Source organism: Zonotrichia leucophrys, chromosome 2 (assembly GCF_028769735.1).
Source record: "Zonotrichia leucophrys gambelii isolate GWCS_2022_RI chromosome 2, RI_Zleu_2.0, whole genome shotgun sequence".
Classification (NCBI taxonomy): Eukaryota; Metazoa; Chordata; class Aves; order Passeriformes; family Passerellidae; genus Zonotrichia; species Zonotrichia leucophrys.
The window spans coordinates 67,611,110-67,628,517 of NC_088171.1; the positions used below are offsets into that span (position 1 = coordinate 67,611,110).

The 17,408-nt window shown below is 43.8% G+C and overlaps 1 protein-coding gene across 7 annotated transcripts in view; it reads right to left on the bottom strand.

Annotated features, from left to right (window-relative positions):
• RREB1 (ras responsive element binding protein 1) overlaps positions 1-17,408 on the bottom strand; it is a 122,782-nt gene that overhangs the window by 81,429 nt on the left and 23,945 nt on the right. The window contains exon 1 of one of the 7 annotated variants that reach the window (XM_064705320.1): positions 4,119-4,142. The exons of the other annotated variants lie outside the window; for them this stretch is intronic. Coding sequence (XP_064561390.1) covers position 4,119 — 1 coding nt within the window. The 5' untranslated portion in view covers positions 4,120-4,142. Of the gene's footprint in view, positions 1-4,118; positions 4,143-17,408 lie in introns of those variants that run through there. 7 annotated transcript variants of the gene reach the window in all.

Consider the following 17,408-nt stretch of genomic DNA (forward strand, 5'->3'; position numbering starts at 1 on the left):
GCAGTCTTAGGCAATGAGCTAGTATTTTTCTGCTTACCTATCCAATTTTTCCTACATCAAGAACTGGGTGTAACTTTTGCACAGTGCTAAGCACAAAACAAACACAACTCGAAAATATCCACCTCCCTTCCCGCACATGGCTGAACTAAGCCTAATTTTAAACACGTTTGTTTGTTTGTAAACTTTTGTCAATTACCCTTTCCCCATGTACAAAGACAAAAATTACCCCCTCCAATACCACTCATGCTTCATTAAATCAGATCAGTAACAATGCTGAAACAGCCTGCCACCGTGTGCCACATGTACCAACCACAGCTCCAGAGCCACCAGCAAGTAGGGCAAGCAGCTCACCTGGAGTCCCCAGATACTTTTGAAACAATATTTACAAACCTTGGGCCTTTGGATTTAACACACAGCACAGTGGGAATGGTACACATGCTTCCACAGGGGCAGCTCACCTCCTAGAGAGATTGGTGTTTATTGTAAAATGCATCACCTTAAGGGGATAGGATGGGACAGAAGTGGAGAAAAGAAACCAAAGCTGCAGAAGGACAGGACATGTTGCCCTGAGCATGTCCTCAGGCACTGCTAGCTCACATTGCTGGCACCATCTGATCTCTCAAAGCTAAACATGGAATGTAGGTAGCAAGTCATAACGCTGTGCAGGCCTGGAGACGTGACCCATCAGCTGTTTCTGCATTATAATTATTGCACTGGAGCACAGTAGGACCAAAAGTTTGCCTGGGCAGATTTCTGTAAAGTTCTGGCTTGTTAGAAATGACAAGAAAGGTCACATGCTGCTTTCAGATTTGTGATTACAGTCACTTTTCTACAGGACTGGCATTCCCTGTTTAAAATCCTCGGTCTGCAAGAGAAGTGGAAGGCCCAGAACTGTTTCATGTTATTCAAAACTGCATTAAGAAGTGAGATTGTACAGAACTGTGATCTCCCTCACCCCCCTTCATGAGACAGCCAGGAGTTTCTCACAGATGCAGTGAAGCAGCAACTCCTGAATCACGGTTCTCTGCATTTCTCAGCTGGTCTTGGTCAGTTCCCCTTCAGGCTACTCCTGCTCCCAGGCTTTCTCTCACTCTCTTTTTATTTTTAAAGTTTCTGTTACTAATAAAAAAATTATTGCAATACCATCATTTCCTTGTATTATCATATTCTCTAGTGAACTGATTAATTCTCAGAGTGATCCTGACCCTCAGCTCCCACTGGGCCTCAAGTGATGCAAAAAGCTTCTTTCAGATTCTCCTCCATTTTATTTTTGTCCCAACATGCACAGGACTCAGTTTGGAACTCTAGACTTAAAATGCAAATATCTTTGCTTTTAGGAAATCTGATTGTTTCTATAACATGCTCACAATTGAGCAAAGCTCAAAGAGTACAAGTCAGTAAGGAAATTATTTTATCCAATATGCATTCGGTACATTGTACTGTCCAGACTTTGCTCTGTAAGTAAACTTTAAATTATTAAGAGCTCAGTTTTGTCAGGCAGTGACATGAAGTTTAGTGCAACAGGTCAATGGAGAAGCCATCAACAAACCTGTAGAAGGACAACAAAAGCCTACAGCAGTACACAACTGCAGCATTTCTGTTACACAAAACACAGCGGACACTGCAAATCTGGGTAGCACAGCCCTTTCCAAGTGACTGCCTTTAGAAGATTTGCAGACTGGAGGGATGCTTTCAAGGAGGCCACTTTCAGCTACATCAAGCTTCCTGTTTGACACCATGTGGACTCACCCTGCCTTCCCACCTATCTCTCAACCAAATAAAATAAAAATCCTAGCACTATTAGTGTATTTCCCAACCAAGATGCACTCAAAGCAAAATCACTGCGAGGGCCAAACACTACAGGGATATTGCCCAAACTTCTAAGGCACTACTTTTTGCAAGAGCAGAGAGGTATTGGGATGCCAGGTGGTTAATGGGGAGATGTACACAAGGAAGACATCAGTAAATGATGAACAAGTCTGTAGGTCAGAAAAGGCCACTTGAGGTTAAGAGACCAAAAGCTCTGTTAGCAGAAGAAGAGCACCCATCTCTAAGAAACCACTTTCTCTTACTCTCCCCATCCCCTCCCTGATACCATTCTCCCTACTGTAACTCAGAACAGCAAGGCAAGTGATGTCTAACCAGGCACCAGAAGAACTGGCTAACACATTGTCACCCAGCATGAACAAAAACCATCAATGAACCCTGCTAGTGGTTTACTGCAAATTTTTGCTTTACTGACGGTATTACACTGCCAAGGGTTCCCTTGTCTTTGCACACACACTGCCCACTCACAAACGCCAAATCTGCTCAAACCCAGATTTACAAATACATGCACAGATATTCTACACATCTGCTTCCACCTGGTGGATTACCAGAGATGGGAGACTGCAGCATTTTTTAAACAAATGTGTAAACCCACCTCTAAAATTAGTTGCATGATAATTCTGTGGGCTAGTGGAGAGGGGCAGAGAGGTCAGGCTCAGGGGCAAGGGAGAAGTTTGCAAGAAATGGAATAAGAATCACTAAACTGTTTAAACCATTTTTCAATTCAGTTTTCCCCTCTTGGAAAACAAACAAAAAAGGGATTTTCTTTCATTTTAAGGAGTTCTTTAAAACAGAAGAGGACAGAACTATTTAATATTGCTCTTAACATGAATAAATAATTTCAATCAAGTGTCTCGCTAAAGAAGTTAAAATTCTCTTTCCACAGTCCCCCCCTTCCATAATCAAGCAAAAAAATATATGTTTTACATATACCTGGTATATAATCAAAACAAACCCATAAAGTAATTTATTGCTACTCATAACTACAGAAACCGGGGGTTCTTTTAACAGTTTAGCAAAGCAAATGAGAAATGACAGGGAGTATCCTGAGAAACTCTCTGTTGCAAATTCTTTCAGGTCTGGTTTCTAAAAACGTCCTTGCTATGATACCTGCAAATGCAGCTTTGCAGTAACTTCCAGTTCCATTTTCACACACGTATTTTTAAATATAGCAGCAGCCTTTGCCGTATGTATTAGGCACCAGGGGTATTTAATTCTCTGTGGCCAAGGTTTGCAGGAAAGCTGACTGGAGATCCTAGAGGTGTGGCACACTTATTTTTTGCTCTAAATACTTCTGACTGGAAGCAAAGGTAAGTATTACTCCAGCCTCAATCTGTTTCCCTCCTGCACCCACAGCAGCTTAGTAAGATACAGTCAACAGGCTACTGCAAATTACACTTAAGGGCTCATTACAAATCAAGGCCTCAGTCTTGCTAATGAACTGATACTAATAGGTTCATTCTATGGAGGAGAGCTACTAGCTTCAGTAGTGGTCCCTGAATCAGGAAATTTGTTTACATCACATGCACAGGTATTTACAATCTTCTGGGCCCTTGTTTTTATTTAGGAGACCAGTGATGTTTGGCAAGGAGTGCAAATCTTGTCCAACAACTTTCAAGCTACCCTTACTCCATATGGAGCAGAAGTGCCTACAGAGTAAAGCACTTTCACAAGAACAGTGTTTTCATCTTACACTAATCCCTCTACCAGGAATTCTATGTCTGTACCTGTACATCATAGTGCAAGAGAAACAATCATGCATTCCCCACGTATGTTTTGCACCTGAAAGAGTGGACAAATACAGAGATATATGCACAACATCACTAAAGTGCTTACTCAAGATGTGGGATTAGGTTACCAAGTTCAGTCTTTACAGAGCTGAAATTACCTACTCTGCAAGCAAGACAGACATGGGGATTGCTTGGTTTCCACTGGATCATGCACAGCCCCTTTTACTTCTGAATTACAAAAGACATTAGGACCAGACCACAGTGGAGAAATCACCATTGCCGTTATCAGCAATGATAACAAAAAACTTAATTCAATTGATGGCTACAATTCCAATCTCCCACCCACTTTGTCTTTCTCAAATCTCAATGCCCCAGCATTACAGCTTTGAGAACTTGAAGAACAAGTCAATGTTTTACCCCTTTGTTAGGGATTCAAAGTTTGCCGTTGGTTTTTCTATTTTCTGTTAAAAAGGGGAACATGAAAGTAATTCAAAGCCTGAAGTAACTTTTCCCTCATCTTCATTCTCAGGAATGGCTGAAGAAATTTTTTTTACTACTTACTTTTCTTTCAAAAGCAAATGTGGCCTGAAGCTAAACACCTGACATGCAGTGCTTAAGCACAAATGGTTAAAGCTCTGTAGAGCCACATGCAAGAGAAAACAGGGGCAGTAATAAAGCTGCCTGGTGATCTCCAATTGGAAATCCTCCTGGCAGCACAGATTCTTTCATGCAGAGCAACTTACTGACATTCTCTCTCCATTCCTCTCCCTGATGACTCTTTCACGACACCTGGAAATTTGAAAGCTGACTAAGCTCCCTGAAAACTGGTCTGGTTAGCCCCAGTCACCCCTGCTCCAAAACGGTGAAAGCAGACGGTGTGATATCTCAGCAGATGAGGTCTGAGACTAAACTGGAGGAATCGGCAGCAAACACTAAAGGTACCTTCTTTCCTCGAGTTCAGTTGCTGTCATGGACCGTCATTCTAAAAGTCAAGAGAGATTTTCAATGTGTTTTTGGGCTTGCTGACTTTAAGCCCACAGGATAAACTCCACTTGAGATTGTTCACAACTCAGAAAATGTTTGGAGAAAGGAAGCAGAAAAAAGCTGAAATTCTCTCACAGTCACATAAGCCCAAGAGCCACAACCTTAACACCACCAGCTTCCCATCTCAGTAAGTGTCTTGCAATACTTGTTTTTGTAATCATTTTCCATGCTGTCTACACAAAAAAAGTACCTCAGAAGCCAGAATAACTACATTCCTCAAACATGGACCCTTTCCAGACTCACCCCAAACCTTTCTGTGCTTAAGGTCCTATACACACATGAACACACAGCTCATTTAAGGCCCAGCAGTTAAATCCCCTTCAAGTCACCCTACTTTTGAGGCTGAACACTTCCTAACCTTGTGCATCCCTGATGGCTGGCTGAGGAAAGGCAGGCTGCCTCCTGCTTCCTCTGCATTCCCATCTGGCAGGGCAGGACAGCAGTGCGGCCTACCCGCGCTGCTGTGCCCTGACCACGCCGCTGTGTCCCCGCGCACAGGGGCCATCACGGCCACCCCTGTGTACACAGATCCCTTCTTCCCGAGAAATTCAGTGACAAACTGTCTGCTTTCCAGTTTTTCCTTTTCAATTCTTTTCTTTTTTTAGGACAAAGACACCTCCTCACCCTCATTTCGTCATCACCTCCGCTCAGAAAGCCAGAGGCTCACTGATCCCACGGTAGATGGCAAGGCCTTTGAATCGGTGTCTGCTGGAACCAGCCTAGGTAATGTTCCAACAGGGCACACATCACAAACTCTCTTCCAGAAACTTTAAAATCCAAAATGCAAATGCTCCACCCATCACCTTGAATGCTGTCAGGCAGTAAAAATGCTAATAAAAGAAGTCACAGTATGAGAAGTCTCTGGCTACCTGCCTGGGGTCTGATGACTGCCGCTAAGTCCTTGAGAGGAAAGGATGCGATCCGGCCACCACTGGTGGTTGCTTCCTTCAGATCCTCCAGCAGATCCTGCCCTACAGACCAGGCCCTGTGGTGAGCTCTCCTGGGTTCCTACATTTCTCAGGCATAACAAACAGTAATGGCAGAACACCAGTAAGAGCCACCCCAACTCAACAGTGACCATGTCCTCTTATCCCCCCTGCCACGATGCCGCAGACATCCCAGGGCTCAACACCACCAACTCGGAAGTACATCCTCTCTGACTACGTCAAAACAAATGCCCTTTTGGAAAGGTTTTTAAGAACAAAAAGTCACAGTCCTAAGTTTTGTGCAAGGAAAAAACCCTGCAATACCTGCCTTGTGTGTTTCAGGCCCTGAAAGCTGCCAGAAACAGCTGAATGATGGAAGGAGAAGGAAGACTTTTGTGATGAATCCTCTTTTCAGGAAGTTTTAGAAATAACTGTACAATCACACAGATGCAATGCATTCCTCAAATAAGGATGTAAACTCAGAACGGGAACTATTTTAAAAATCACTATGGCTTCAGGTTTTATATTTATTTACTATTTTGACTGCAAAAGACAAATGGTCTCCTGTAACAGAAAATTACTTTTCAACTTCAATATATAATTAACACAGGAACTGGTACCTTTACATCTTTCCTATGCATTTGTATCATAGACTCAATGGCACAAACACAAGGATGCTTACCTGTAAGGTTCATAACCACACCTCTGCATTAAAAAGATTACTGAGCAGTCTAACAAAAGGGTGTTTACTTTTAGTGCACCCTGATTCTGTATCACCCATTTGCAATCTGTAACACTGATATCGCTCAACTGATATTTACTGATATTTGAAGACAAAGCGACCCATGTTTCTCCCTCAATCAGATTTAATAAATCCACAAAAGTAAAAACAAAACAAGTCAAGAGACAGAAGAATCAGGCCTTTGGGATGCTATACTACTGCCTTCAGTGTGGCTAATTTTGATGAGCTTGTTGAAGCACAGCCTTTAGCCAAGTGCTTTTTCATACAAACATCCACAGCTCAGAGACGATTAATCACCATTTATTACTCACCTTCTGGCAACACCCACTCTAAGCCAGGCACCATCCAGACACATTAAGACAGACAGTCCCAGTCTGAAGGCTTTGTGGTAAAAGAAAGCCATTCCTGAGACCCGATGCTGATGCAGAGATTTCTACAGACCCCCGTGGTACTCAGCACAGCTACTGGATCTGCCAGAATAAAGGTGCTGAAAGGAACACTTAATCACAAATACCGATCTTTCAAAAAGGGACAAGGTACGTATGAAATACATCGGCTATACCTACTTTTCAGTACCTGCCAACTGCTACTGGTGTACAAGTAAGCCTCGTGAAAGGATTTTGCTGAAGAAATAGGGTGAATCTTCATCGATTTATCTATCAGAGCCCCTCACTTGGTTACAGGAAAGTAGTTATTCTGTTCTTCTGCAGCATTAGTAACTTCTCAAACAAAGAAGCCTGATTGAGGCAGACAGTGAGGGGCTTATCAGCTTAGGAAATGGGAAGGATGGTCCAATTAACTGCCAAGCAGTCAGACATAATTCACTCTGACCAGGCCAATGAGAGACGAGTCCCAGAAATGCATGTCCTGTTCATTTATGTAACACCCAAACATTCCCCCCTGCAAAGGCTTCCCTTCTGGAAGCACTGCCTAAATAAGGAGCAAGCCTCTAAAAGAAAATCCACCTGTATGAGCATCCATACCCACCTGATTAAGCAATCATCTCAGTGGTACAGGAGGCTTTGCTAGCCACCACACCACTGAACTCAGGCACTAACAGGCATCACCAAGCAGACAGCCAGAATGCTCTGTGCAAGGTTATCTGGGGTCCACATCACTGCGCTGTCTTCTCACACATCAACAAACAGGACAAGATGTAGAAGGCACAAAAAGGAAAAACCCCACCCTGGTGTAAGTAGGAAGGCTTCATACCATTTTCCTGAGCTACTTCTGCCTAGCACAGAAATAACCAGATGTTATTTAAGTAATTTCACAACGTTAAAAACAAACAAACAAAAAAGCATGAAGGCAAACTGTATGTAAGACGTGATTAGCTGTGAATCCAGCTACAGTGCTGCCCTTTGTGCCCTCTGCCATGCTTAGCACCCTGCTAGCACAGGGTAAAGAGAAAGAAGGCCAAGAGAAAGTTAAGAGGAGAAATTCTACAAAAGATGCTAGAATGAAAAGAGAGAGTTCTCAGTCAACCAAAGCTTTAACTTGGGATCCATAACCTAGGATGAAGCAGGCATTAAAAGTTGAGAGAGGAGAAAAAAGGAAAAAAAACCATGTCCCCAAAATACGGATTCGTAAACATCTGATGTTTAGGGGAAGCGCGGAACCTTTATTCTGCAAAAAAATGTGTGCATGAGGGATCTGGTCCATCCTTTGATAAATTACCTTGTTTTGTGTAATCCTCTCAATTTCTAAGTGCCAGACTTAAGACTGCCACAGTCAGAAAAGCATGCCATGAGTAGGAGAGTAAAAAAACCGAGTTGTGTGGAATATTTATGTTACATATGGCAACATACTATTTGTCAGGAAGTTAACAGGAGCTAAGGAATCTGTGTGGTACCAGCAAATTTCGCCTTGCAGCAGGGTGTTAGAGCAAGCACAAAACAGACTATATATGGTATGTTTACTGAATGATTAGGCATAAACATGTTACAGAAGAAATGATGTCTTGTATTAGATGCTGGGCTTCCTGCTGCAAGGGAAACCATCCTGCTCAGAAAGCAGTCTCACATATTCCTCATCTGCTCCTGGCTGAGGGTGCCAGTGAAACCTCTAGAAAACAGGAACAGGTTATGTGGCAAGTAATGATTAACTATGTGGAGGATCAGCCCTCTAAGCTCCACCCGCCAGCATTCCCTGTCTCCTTGCTGCTCTTCCTCCCCCGCTACTTTTCGGCTGGGACTGTTTGCAGGGCAAGCCGGTGGAGGGGATGAAGGCACTCACAGGCACACATGGCACCGAGCGCTGCCTCTGCCACAGGATGACGGGCACGGACAAGTGCACCCTCTCTTTCTTAAGAAACAGCTGGCAGCAGGCGAGCGAGCGCTGCAACCATCCATCCATCTGCCTGCCCCATGTCCAAACCCAGCTGGCCCAGGACTATTTCATAATGGGGAGGAGGGGGGAAAATCCTGAAAGGGTAGAGGGAGGAGGGTGTACTGAAGATGCCTTAAAGCGCAGAAGAAGGTTCATATCTGACTTCTGCGTCCTGCCTAACCTGTTTTGTGGCATGTTCCGGTTAACTCTCCTTTTGGTCGAGGTTGTTCGTTGTTTTTCTTTTGGCATCAAAGCCAAGCTGCAGCCCCTTCTCTTCTCTGACTCCTTTCACGCTCCATCACACTCCAGTACAAACATGGGCACATGGAACGGAGACGCCAGAAAACGAAATGCTGAGTTCATCACAGACTGAAACTGGATGCAGAGTTTCTTTACTGGAGGGAACTGGATCTTCCTTGTAAACTCACCAGGACCATCAGCCCTCAGGTGCCAGACTTCTCACCTTCATCACTGCTTTTTGACATTAGCAACTCATCAAAAAAACTTTAAACTACACAAAGTGGTAAGGGGTGGAAAAACAAAGGGGAAAAAAAGTACCAAGCCTCCAAACACACACGTGGAAGATTGCATGCCACACAAATCTAACAGAGCGCAGTGCAGGAGCAGCAGCAGTGATCATAGCACCAGGACGTACTGTCACCACTGCAGCAGACTGATGCCTTCACTGTGTACAGTATTCACAGGGTTAATGAGCAGCCCAAAGATCAGAAGTAAACCTGCTAATCAACAAAAGCATCAAGTCCAAGCAGAGCTGGGTGGTTTCTGACAGGGTCAGTAACCAGTGACAAGAACTTGGTGGTGGTTCAGTAGCCATTTTAAGCAGCAGATACATTAATCATGGGAATGCAGTAACAAAAGAACCAGGAGCAAAAGCATGCTTCAGAAAGGAGGACCCCTAAAAGCTCAGCAGCACACACATACCCCTCTGTCATGTGCAAAATAAACTTAGAGAAGCCAGCAAAGAAGAAAGATTATTCCATGACCTCCAGAGCACAGCAAATCCCTCAGAGCAATGAGTGCTAGGCATCAGAAACTTCCTGGTTTCCAGGCCGTTGTTTCACATGTTTTCTGGGGAGTTTGCATGCTGTGGGAAAGATTCCCAAGTATACTGAAAGCAAGCCTGAAACATCCCCTTCCACTCCCACAGCAAGTATGCAGTCCATAAAAGATTAAAGTGTTGGAAACATATGCTCGAGCAAAGATTCCTCTTTTTTTAAAAAAAACACACCAACCATTTAGCAGTTGATGCATTTATCAAAATATTTTGCCATCCCTTTTTTAAGACAGCAAGGTGGGGGGCAGGGAGACGGAGCAAGCGAGCAAGAGCGTGTGAGACACATGCAGTCTGTAACCTGAACACCGTTTTACAGATGTATTTACTATCCTGCTTTTCTTTGGGGGCTTTTCAGGCCAGGGTGGCTTTTGTCTCTGTGCTATATGCCAGCCAGCTCATAACAAATGGACAATCACAGAGTAAGCAGATCTGGCTCCTTCTCTGAATCTACTGGGATGCTGAGGCATGAAGATGGGCCTGAAGAAACTGTTCGACTACGAGCCTGATCAACCCCTTTGGTCACGCGAGCGCCTGAAGTCTGGTACAATTATTAACTGTGCTGCAGTCACATGAAAGGGAACAAGCTTCCCCCTCCCACCCTCATCCCACGGCTAACATTATGTGGGCAGCAAATATATGAAGGAACATGGTGAGGCTGGGGGGTACGTGTAGAAGCCTCCACAGAAAGGAGGTTTCATAGCTGTACATTTTATTATTTCTTTTTGGTGGATGAATTATGGACATTACAGGAAAGCCTGACTGATGCCCAGACACATTTGGGTACCCAAAGGAGAGTGAAGTGGGGGACCCTAATCTCTACTCAGTGCTGCCTTCATTCAAGAGGGAAAATCATAGGTGTTTCCAGTTTTCTCCATTTCTTAAACACCATGATGATGGAGCATGGAAAATATTTTTACTAAAGCACAAATGAGTAATTTCTAAACTGGTGGGCTTGCTTTTGAGTTGTTCTTATTTGTTGGAGGGGATTCAACAGGTATGAGAGAAGAGAGATGGGAAAAAGAGAGCACTGTGCTTCTAAAGAGAAACTCTTGGCATTGAGACAAATGAGGCAGGCAGTGTTGACTAAAACCCTAAGCTGTGATTCAGCTGTTGGGAGCTGAGTCTCATGGAACCTCCCTGCCTTACAGCTTGCACTCACATAACTAAGAATGGAGATGGCACTTTCCAAAAGCTGCTTTCCAGGACCGAGAGCGAAACGACAGAGAAAGAGCATTCAATCAGCACAGTACCCAGCTAACCCCCAACTCATGCACATCTCAGACTGCCAGAGGGCTGCTGTGGCACTATTTTAGCTGTGAACCAAACATCACAGGTGTGTGCATGCTGTAGAAAACTGAGCTCAGAAACCCCAGCTTGGATGGAAGCAGTGCCTGGCGGATGTGCAGCCCCTCCGGCCTCCCCCGATACATCCTGGCCCTGCACAGCAGCCCCTCCTGCACAGCATTTCAGCTGAAAACAGTACATTCTGCTGACCTCAGAAGGGGGGTAAGCAGGGCAGGTGGTGAGAAAGAGCGTCAGGTTTGGCATAAGATGACATTTCCTAGACATAATTAAAAATATAAAGCACGGCGCATCTTTAAGTGGTTCCATCTATACAGTCAGCAGTCCTGTGACACTGAACAAGAAAAGGTGGTGGTGGGGGAGATGAACAGCGGGTTGATGACAAACAATACAACATAAATGAGCACATCCTCTTTCAAAGTGCTACATGTAATTTCTGTTTAGTTATAATTGAGTATGTCCCCAACAAAACAACTACATTTGTAATATTATACCATGCATCCATTTTATAAAATATTTCAAAATATGCTTTTGTCTTGGCCTGCCTACACAAAATAATGAAGAAATATCACTCATCAAGAGCTCCCTGAGAAAAATAAGCCTTAAAATAGCGTGATACACTCGCTGAGTAACACGTATTTCTGCAAAACTCCTGTTCTTTATATATTTTGCATCTGAAAACTGCAAATCTCACACGCGCACACACAAAAGACAGACAGACTGTTGCTATGGACAAAATGGTGCCATTTAATACAAAAATCTGGTTTATGCATAGCCTGGCTGTAGTGCATGCTGGGCCCAAGCAGAGTGGGATGCAGCCAGTTATATCGAACAGTTGTGCCCTCAGCAACAAATGGTGCATTCATAAAACTGGAAAAGCCTCTGTCTAGGGGATTGCAGCTCTGCAAAGGAAACAATTGCTTGCTGACATTTCTGAGGGAGGATATGGCCAAAAGAGGTTGAGGGGGAGAAGTATGATCTACAGGAAAGTTATGTTCAGATGAAATACCAAAATGCAAGGGAAGAAAACCCCAATCTACCACTGAGCTCCCTTTGCAGTCTCCCTCCATTAGCTAGTCTCTAACAAAAGAGCAAGGCCACCTGAAAAGACATGTGGTTAGAAAACACTTGGCCAGTCAAGAGTATAGAAGAAAAAGAAGAAAAGAGAAAGCTTTCTTGTAGAACGCTGGCCCATGAAGAAGCGACAGCCATCATGTAGGCTGCACTACACAAAGCTGCATGTGACAGGCAGTTTCTCACAAGTTTCTTACCCTTGCCTTTATTAGCTATGCCACCTCCACTCTGGTAACTAAAAGCCAACATCTGGTGCTAGCTAAGTGTCACCACAGACAATCCCTTTAATAAAAATTTAAAGAGTCTGAATCCCAACAAGGAAATCATTAGTGCTTTGAATATAAGACCCTATGCAAGTGCTTCAAGACTGGAAAAAATCCTGGCTTTTAAGCTGCCCAGACCAGTGACTTTGGTGTGCACTAGGCCCCTTCTCCAGGCCCCATGCCACCTCACTTAGGCGATGTTCAATTCACAGCTTCTGACCCATGTGTAGCCCATCTGGACAGTTCAGCCAGTCAGCATCCTGTGCTGGGAAGCCCAAACAGATCTACGGATCTTGCCGCAGAACGAGAACATGCTGTCCAGTCTGCCCCTGGCTGAGGGAGCTCTGGCTCCTGAAGCTGAAATGCCAGACACTGCAATCAGCCCCAAACACACCTGACATCTCTGAAAGCAAACCTGACCTGTCCCTAAGATGCACAAGACACCCATGCAAGTCTATGCAAAAGTGCTCACTTTGGAGATAAGCAGCTAAGCAGCACGGCTTATTAATGAATACCTGTCACCTGCTCCATTCTACTGAGCTAAGCAACAAAGCAAAAAAACCCCACATCATACACCATAACTGAAGTTCATTGGGAGAGTCAGTGGCAATTCCTGTAAGACACCGAAAGAATTAAGTCCCACCTGCAAATTGACAGGAAATAAGAAACAACTCTCCCCAGCCCCTCCTGGCTGCCCTGAGGCTGTGCACCTTACTTCCTCATGGCACCCATGCAGCACAGAGGTCTCACATCTCGCCCAATAGAAGTTTTCTCCGAAAAAATTATCTCAACAGTTTGGGAGAACTGACACTTCCACGGCCAAGGCAAGCCCAGCTGAAGGAGAGATGACAGAAATTTTGTGGCTGACAGAATGACTCCCTCCATTGTATCATCAAGAGAGAGTGTGTTAAGACATTATTAATAGAGTCCTCTGGCACTGAAGCCTTTGCAAGGGTATCTAAAAAGGGGATGCACGTAACTCTTCCTATCCCCAGTGCACCTAATGGTCTTCTGAGAGCCTATTATGAAACCATTTCAGAAGTGAACAGGACTGTGGTCCCACAGACTGACAGTAAAAGTATTTTTCCACTGAGGTTTAAAAAAACCCAAGCAAGAAAGCAACCAACCAACCAAAAAAACGCAAAACAGGATGAGTGGTTCTTCAAGACAGAGACAGCCATTCCTGCCCCCCTGTGCCAAAGCAGCCAAAACCTGCAGGTCCACTGGAGTTGAGGAATAAACACTGGGAGCATGCACAGCAAGCTACAGTGCTGAGAACTGAGCCATAGCTATTGAGGTTCTGGAGAATGAACAGTAATGCTTCTGCTTACCAGCTGTGCACTGCAAATGACTGCTTTTGCAAGAAAGTTTGCACTGTAGTTGCATAAATAATTTCAATAAAACTGCATAAAAAGCCACTTCATTAATGCCAGTTATCAGCTGCAGACCTACAGCAAATACAAAACTGCAAACGTTTTTACAGACGCATCAAAGCAATCTAAAAACTGTCTGACTTTACTTGTTGGTCAGTTTCCAGGCCAGACAAAAGTCTACACATACATGTCATGTTTTGTACATGCTCCCATGAAAGCTGCCCTCGGCATTCTAGAATTCAAGTGGCACACATGATTTGGTTTTCCTCCATAGGCTTTACAAAAGCTTCTAATACAACACATGATCAACTTACTGGGAAATTGTTTGTTAGTTTTAAATTTGGAGAAGGCAACACAAACACCTGGGAAACTGTGGGAGAACATCAACAGAGCTGAAAAGAAAATTACATCCCAGCCTCCTGAAAAACTTTAATATAAAGCTCTTTAGGAAGTCTCTGAATAAGGGATGTACTCCATTTGAGAAGTGTCCTTGCTTTGAACACTGAATCACAGAATACAAGTCTCCGCATCACCTTGCAAAAGAAAAAGGAAAAAAATCCTGCCTGAAATGTGTCACTTTTTTGCTACTGTTTACTTTGTTTGTTTGTAGTGGTTTTGTAAAATCCCACAAATATTTCAAACCGAAACCACAGTCCATATTTTATATTTAGATGAACTATGGCATCTTTCAAGAAGCTGTAATGGCAAGCCTGCATGTAAAGCTCTCCCTGTGCCTGCCCTGGGACCATGCAGCCATTGCAGAAGGAAGGACACGGGCCACCACGGCAGCCCTGCTGGTGACCCTCCTCCATGTTCTGGCCCAGCCACCCCACAGCTCAGCTCCACCAGGATGTGGGAGTGAGTCCTTGCACCTCCCATGACAGGAGAATGGTCAATGTCTATAGGTAAAATTTAAAACCAACAAAAAAGTTTCCTCCTTTCTTTCTTTTACTTCCCATCTCATCCAGGTGGGACATACAGGATGGAATTTGCCTCTCGTGCTGATGCTTCCAGTATCAGCCCTGATTTGAATCAATAAAACGCAGCAGGGAAAGGAGCCTGAAGGTTTCTAACCGGGTGTGTTGAACACCATGACCTCCTCACACCCCCGCCCCACAAATGCTTAACTGCTGAAAGAAATTCCTCTCGTTTCCTGCACTGAATCATCTGTGTCACCACAAAGATGAGATTTTTAACCGTGCGCACACGTTTCTGATTTGAGGGGCATGCAGTGGAGGGTGTTTCTCAAACTACTGTCAGACTAGCCACACACGGTTTGGATTTCTTCTGTGTTTGATGTATCATTTAACTAAATCTGTGTTATTCCAATGAGGTACAACCTCTCAGTGATGCTGTTTTCTAGGAAATACATAGGTGAATGCTGCTGCTTCTGTCGCAAAGTATTATTTGAATGGAGCTGGGAGGGACAGGATATGCTGATTTGCACAATTAAAAATAACTTAGAATTTGAACTGTGGCATCAGATGCTTCAACAAATTTCATTAGGGCAGATTACATGCTCTTTCCAAAATGCCTTTTTTCCAGACCGCAACGTAAAATAATTTCATTAATTTAGCCACAATTACCTCATTTTCATTGCTAAGCTGATCAATTCATTCTGCAGGAAAGTTAGTAGCACTGTAGCCCTCAAATGCAATAAAGAAACATCCAAGTTGCCCAAGAGAAAGAAAGGTGAGGTAAAATGCTAAACCACAGTTCCTTAACCTCCCTTCCTAACCAGGATGGCTTTGTATTGTTGCAGGCACAGAAGGGGGGGAACTGTGATCTCTGTTTGGCTATGCACTGCAGAAGTCAGTGGGATCTTTGTGGATGCTGGGTGGGAACAGGCCCCTACAAATATGCAACAAGCAATAGCAAAGCTTATACTCTGCTCTGGATTGATCTGAGTCACGAGGAGCTAAGCTGTCAGTCAGCAAGAGTGCAAGGAGGGCTGATTGTTCTGGTCACCTCACTGGAGCAGAAGAAAAATTCAAGATGCACATCGTCCTTGCAGTACCCCCACATACTCTCACCCAGATGAAAGCTTGAGGACAAGAATCATGTTTTCTCACAGGCCTATTTTTTCCACGAAGTGTTGTCAACCTTCTCCACCCCTTATTTTAATAAAAGAAAATCTACCATCCTTTTGACCTTGGACTTGTTCATTTTCTCTGTTTCTCTCAGTACATGCTCTTTGCTAACCATTCAGCATGCTGCAAGCCCTGATAAAAGTGGTTAATGTTTACTGAAACCTGCGTATGAACTGTACTAAACCTGATGCAGGGGGAGGCAAAGTTCTGCTAGCAGCATCCATGACCAATTAAAAAGAAGCCTTAGCTTGTTTTTCTTTTTAAACTCATCCCCCTCCCACTAAACAGCTGCATGAGTAGATGGGCACGCAGCTCAGGGAGATGACTGAAAAAGTTCTTCAAATCCATCCACCTAGACACTTCAAAATAAGTCCCTGTTCTGAGTACCACAGGCCTTTCAAGGATATACAAAAGGAATGAAATAACTACTAGGGTTCTCTTTCTGGGGGATGGATACTTTGCCCCCAAATAATTGATTTTCAAAACAGTCTGAAAACCTACAAGTCTAGCAGAACTGTTGAGTGTTTTCTTTTAGCTTTCCCTCTAGAAGTCCACACACCCTTGGCTTGAGCATTCTTCAAAACATCCTATCAATTAAGTGAAAAAGCAGAATATTACTACTGTAAACTCAAACTACAACTACCAGTTGATCAGTATTATTCAGAGACTTTAAATTTATCATCATTTCTTCCCAGCAGAGACAGACTTAAAAACAATCAGCTTCAACAGCTGTATATGTGCACTATTTAGGAGCAATATTTTGTAGCATAGACTAAATGTGTGCATCGCTCCTTCTTAGCTTACTGGCATTTTATCCATCTGTATTGTAACATCCAGCCCAGAGAGCTCTTACAGACAGCTCCTGCTTCCCTCCCATTGTCTGGTGACAGTGGGATGCTCTCAGGTGTTTGATGACAATTTTTTTTTTTTTTTGTACTAGAGGGCAGCAACAGTGCCGCAGTCACCTTGGAAACAACCATCACCCACTGTTTGCAGAACAAACAATGGTACCTTTTCAGGCAGTGCAAGGCAGGCAGGGCAAGGGGCAGCCAAGCAATTCTGGGACTTACAGGAGTGTTAACACATTGCATTCATTCACTGCGTCAAAAAATAGTTCAGCACGAGGAGCAAGGCGCTCTCAAAGTGAGAGCCTTTGGCTGCAAACCACAGACAAGTGCACAGGGCTCAGAAGGTCAAACAAGTCTCCCCAGTCAGCAACGAGGTCTTTTCCTCTGATTTTTTTACTTGCCCTCCTGTTCCCCTCTCTCATACACACAGAAGGAAGAAAAACACACCTATTTAAACTGATCTTATCCACGAAAAGTCAAGTGCTCGGCTTCCAAGTAGCACTCTCTGAAGTTTTCTCAGTGTGCCAAAATATTTTAAAGAACTGTTTACCCGCACTTGTAGTGCTTTGTACCCAATGCATCAAGAGCCATTTCCAGAAGCGTTCCTTGTGAAGTTAGTGAGGATTGCGGTTATTCAGCATTTCAGACCGTATGCCTAAGCACTCCATCTGTTACATGCCCCTCTCTTCTCAAAATAATTCCATTTTCAGAAGACAGTCTGCCTGCTTTAGAATACAGATGATGTACATCTGGCTCTACACTAACCTCTCAGTGTCTTCCTGTCTC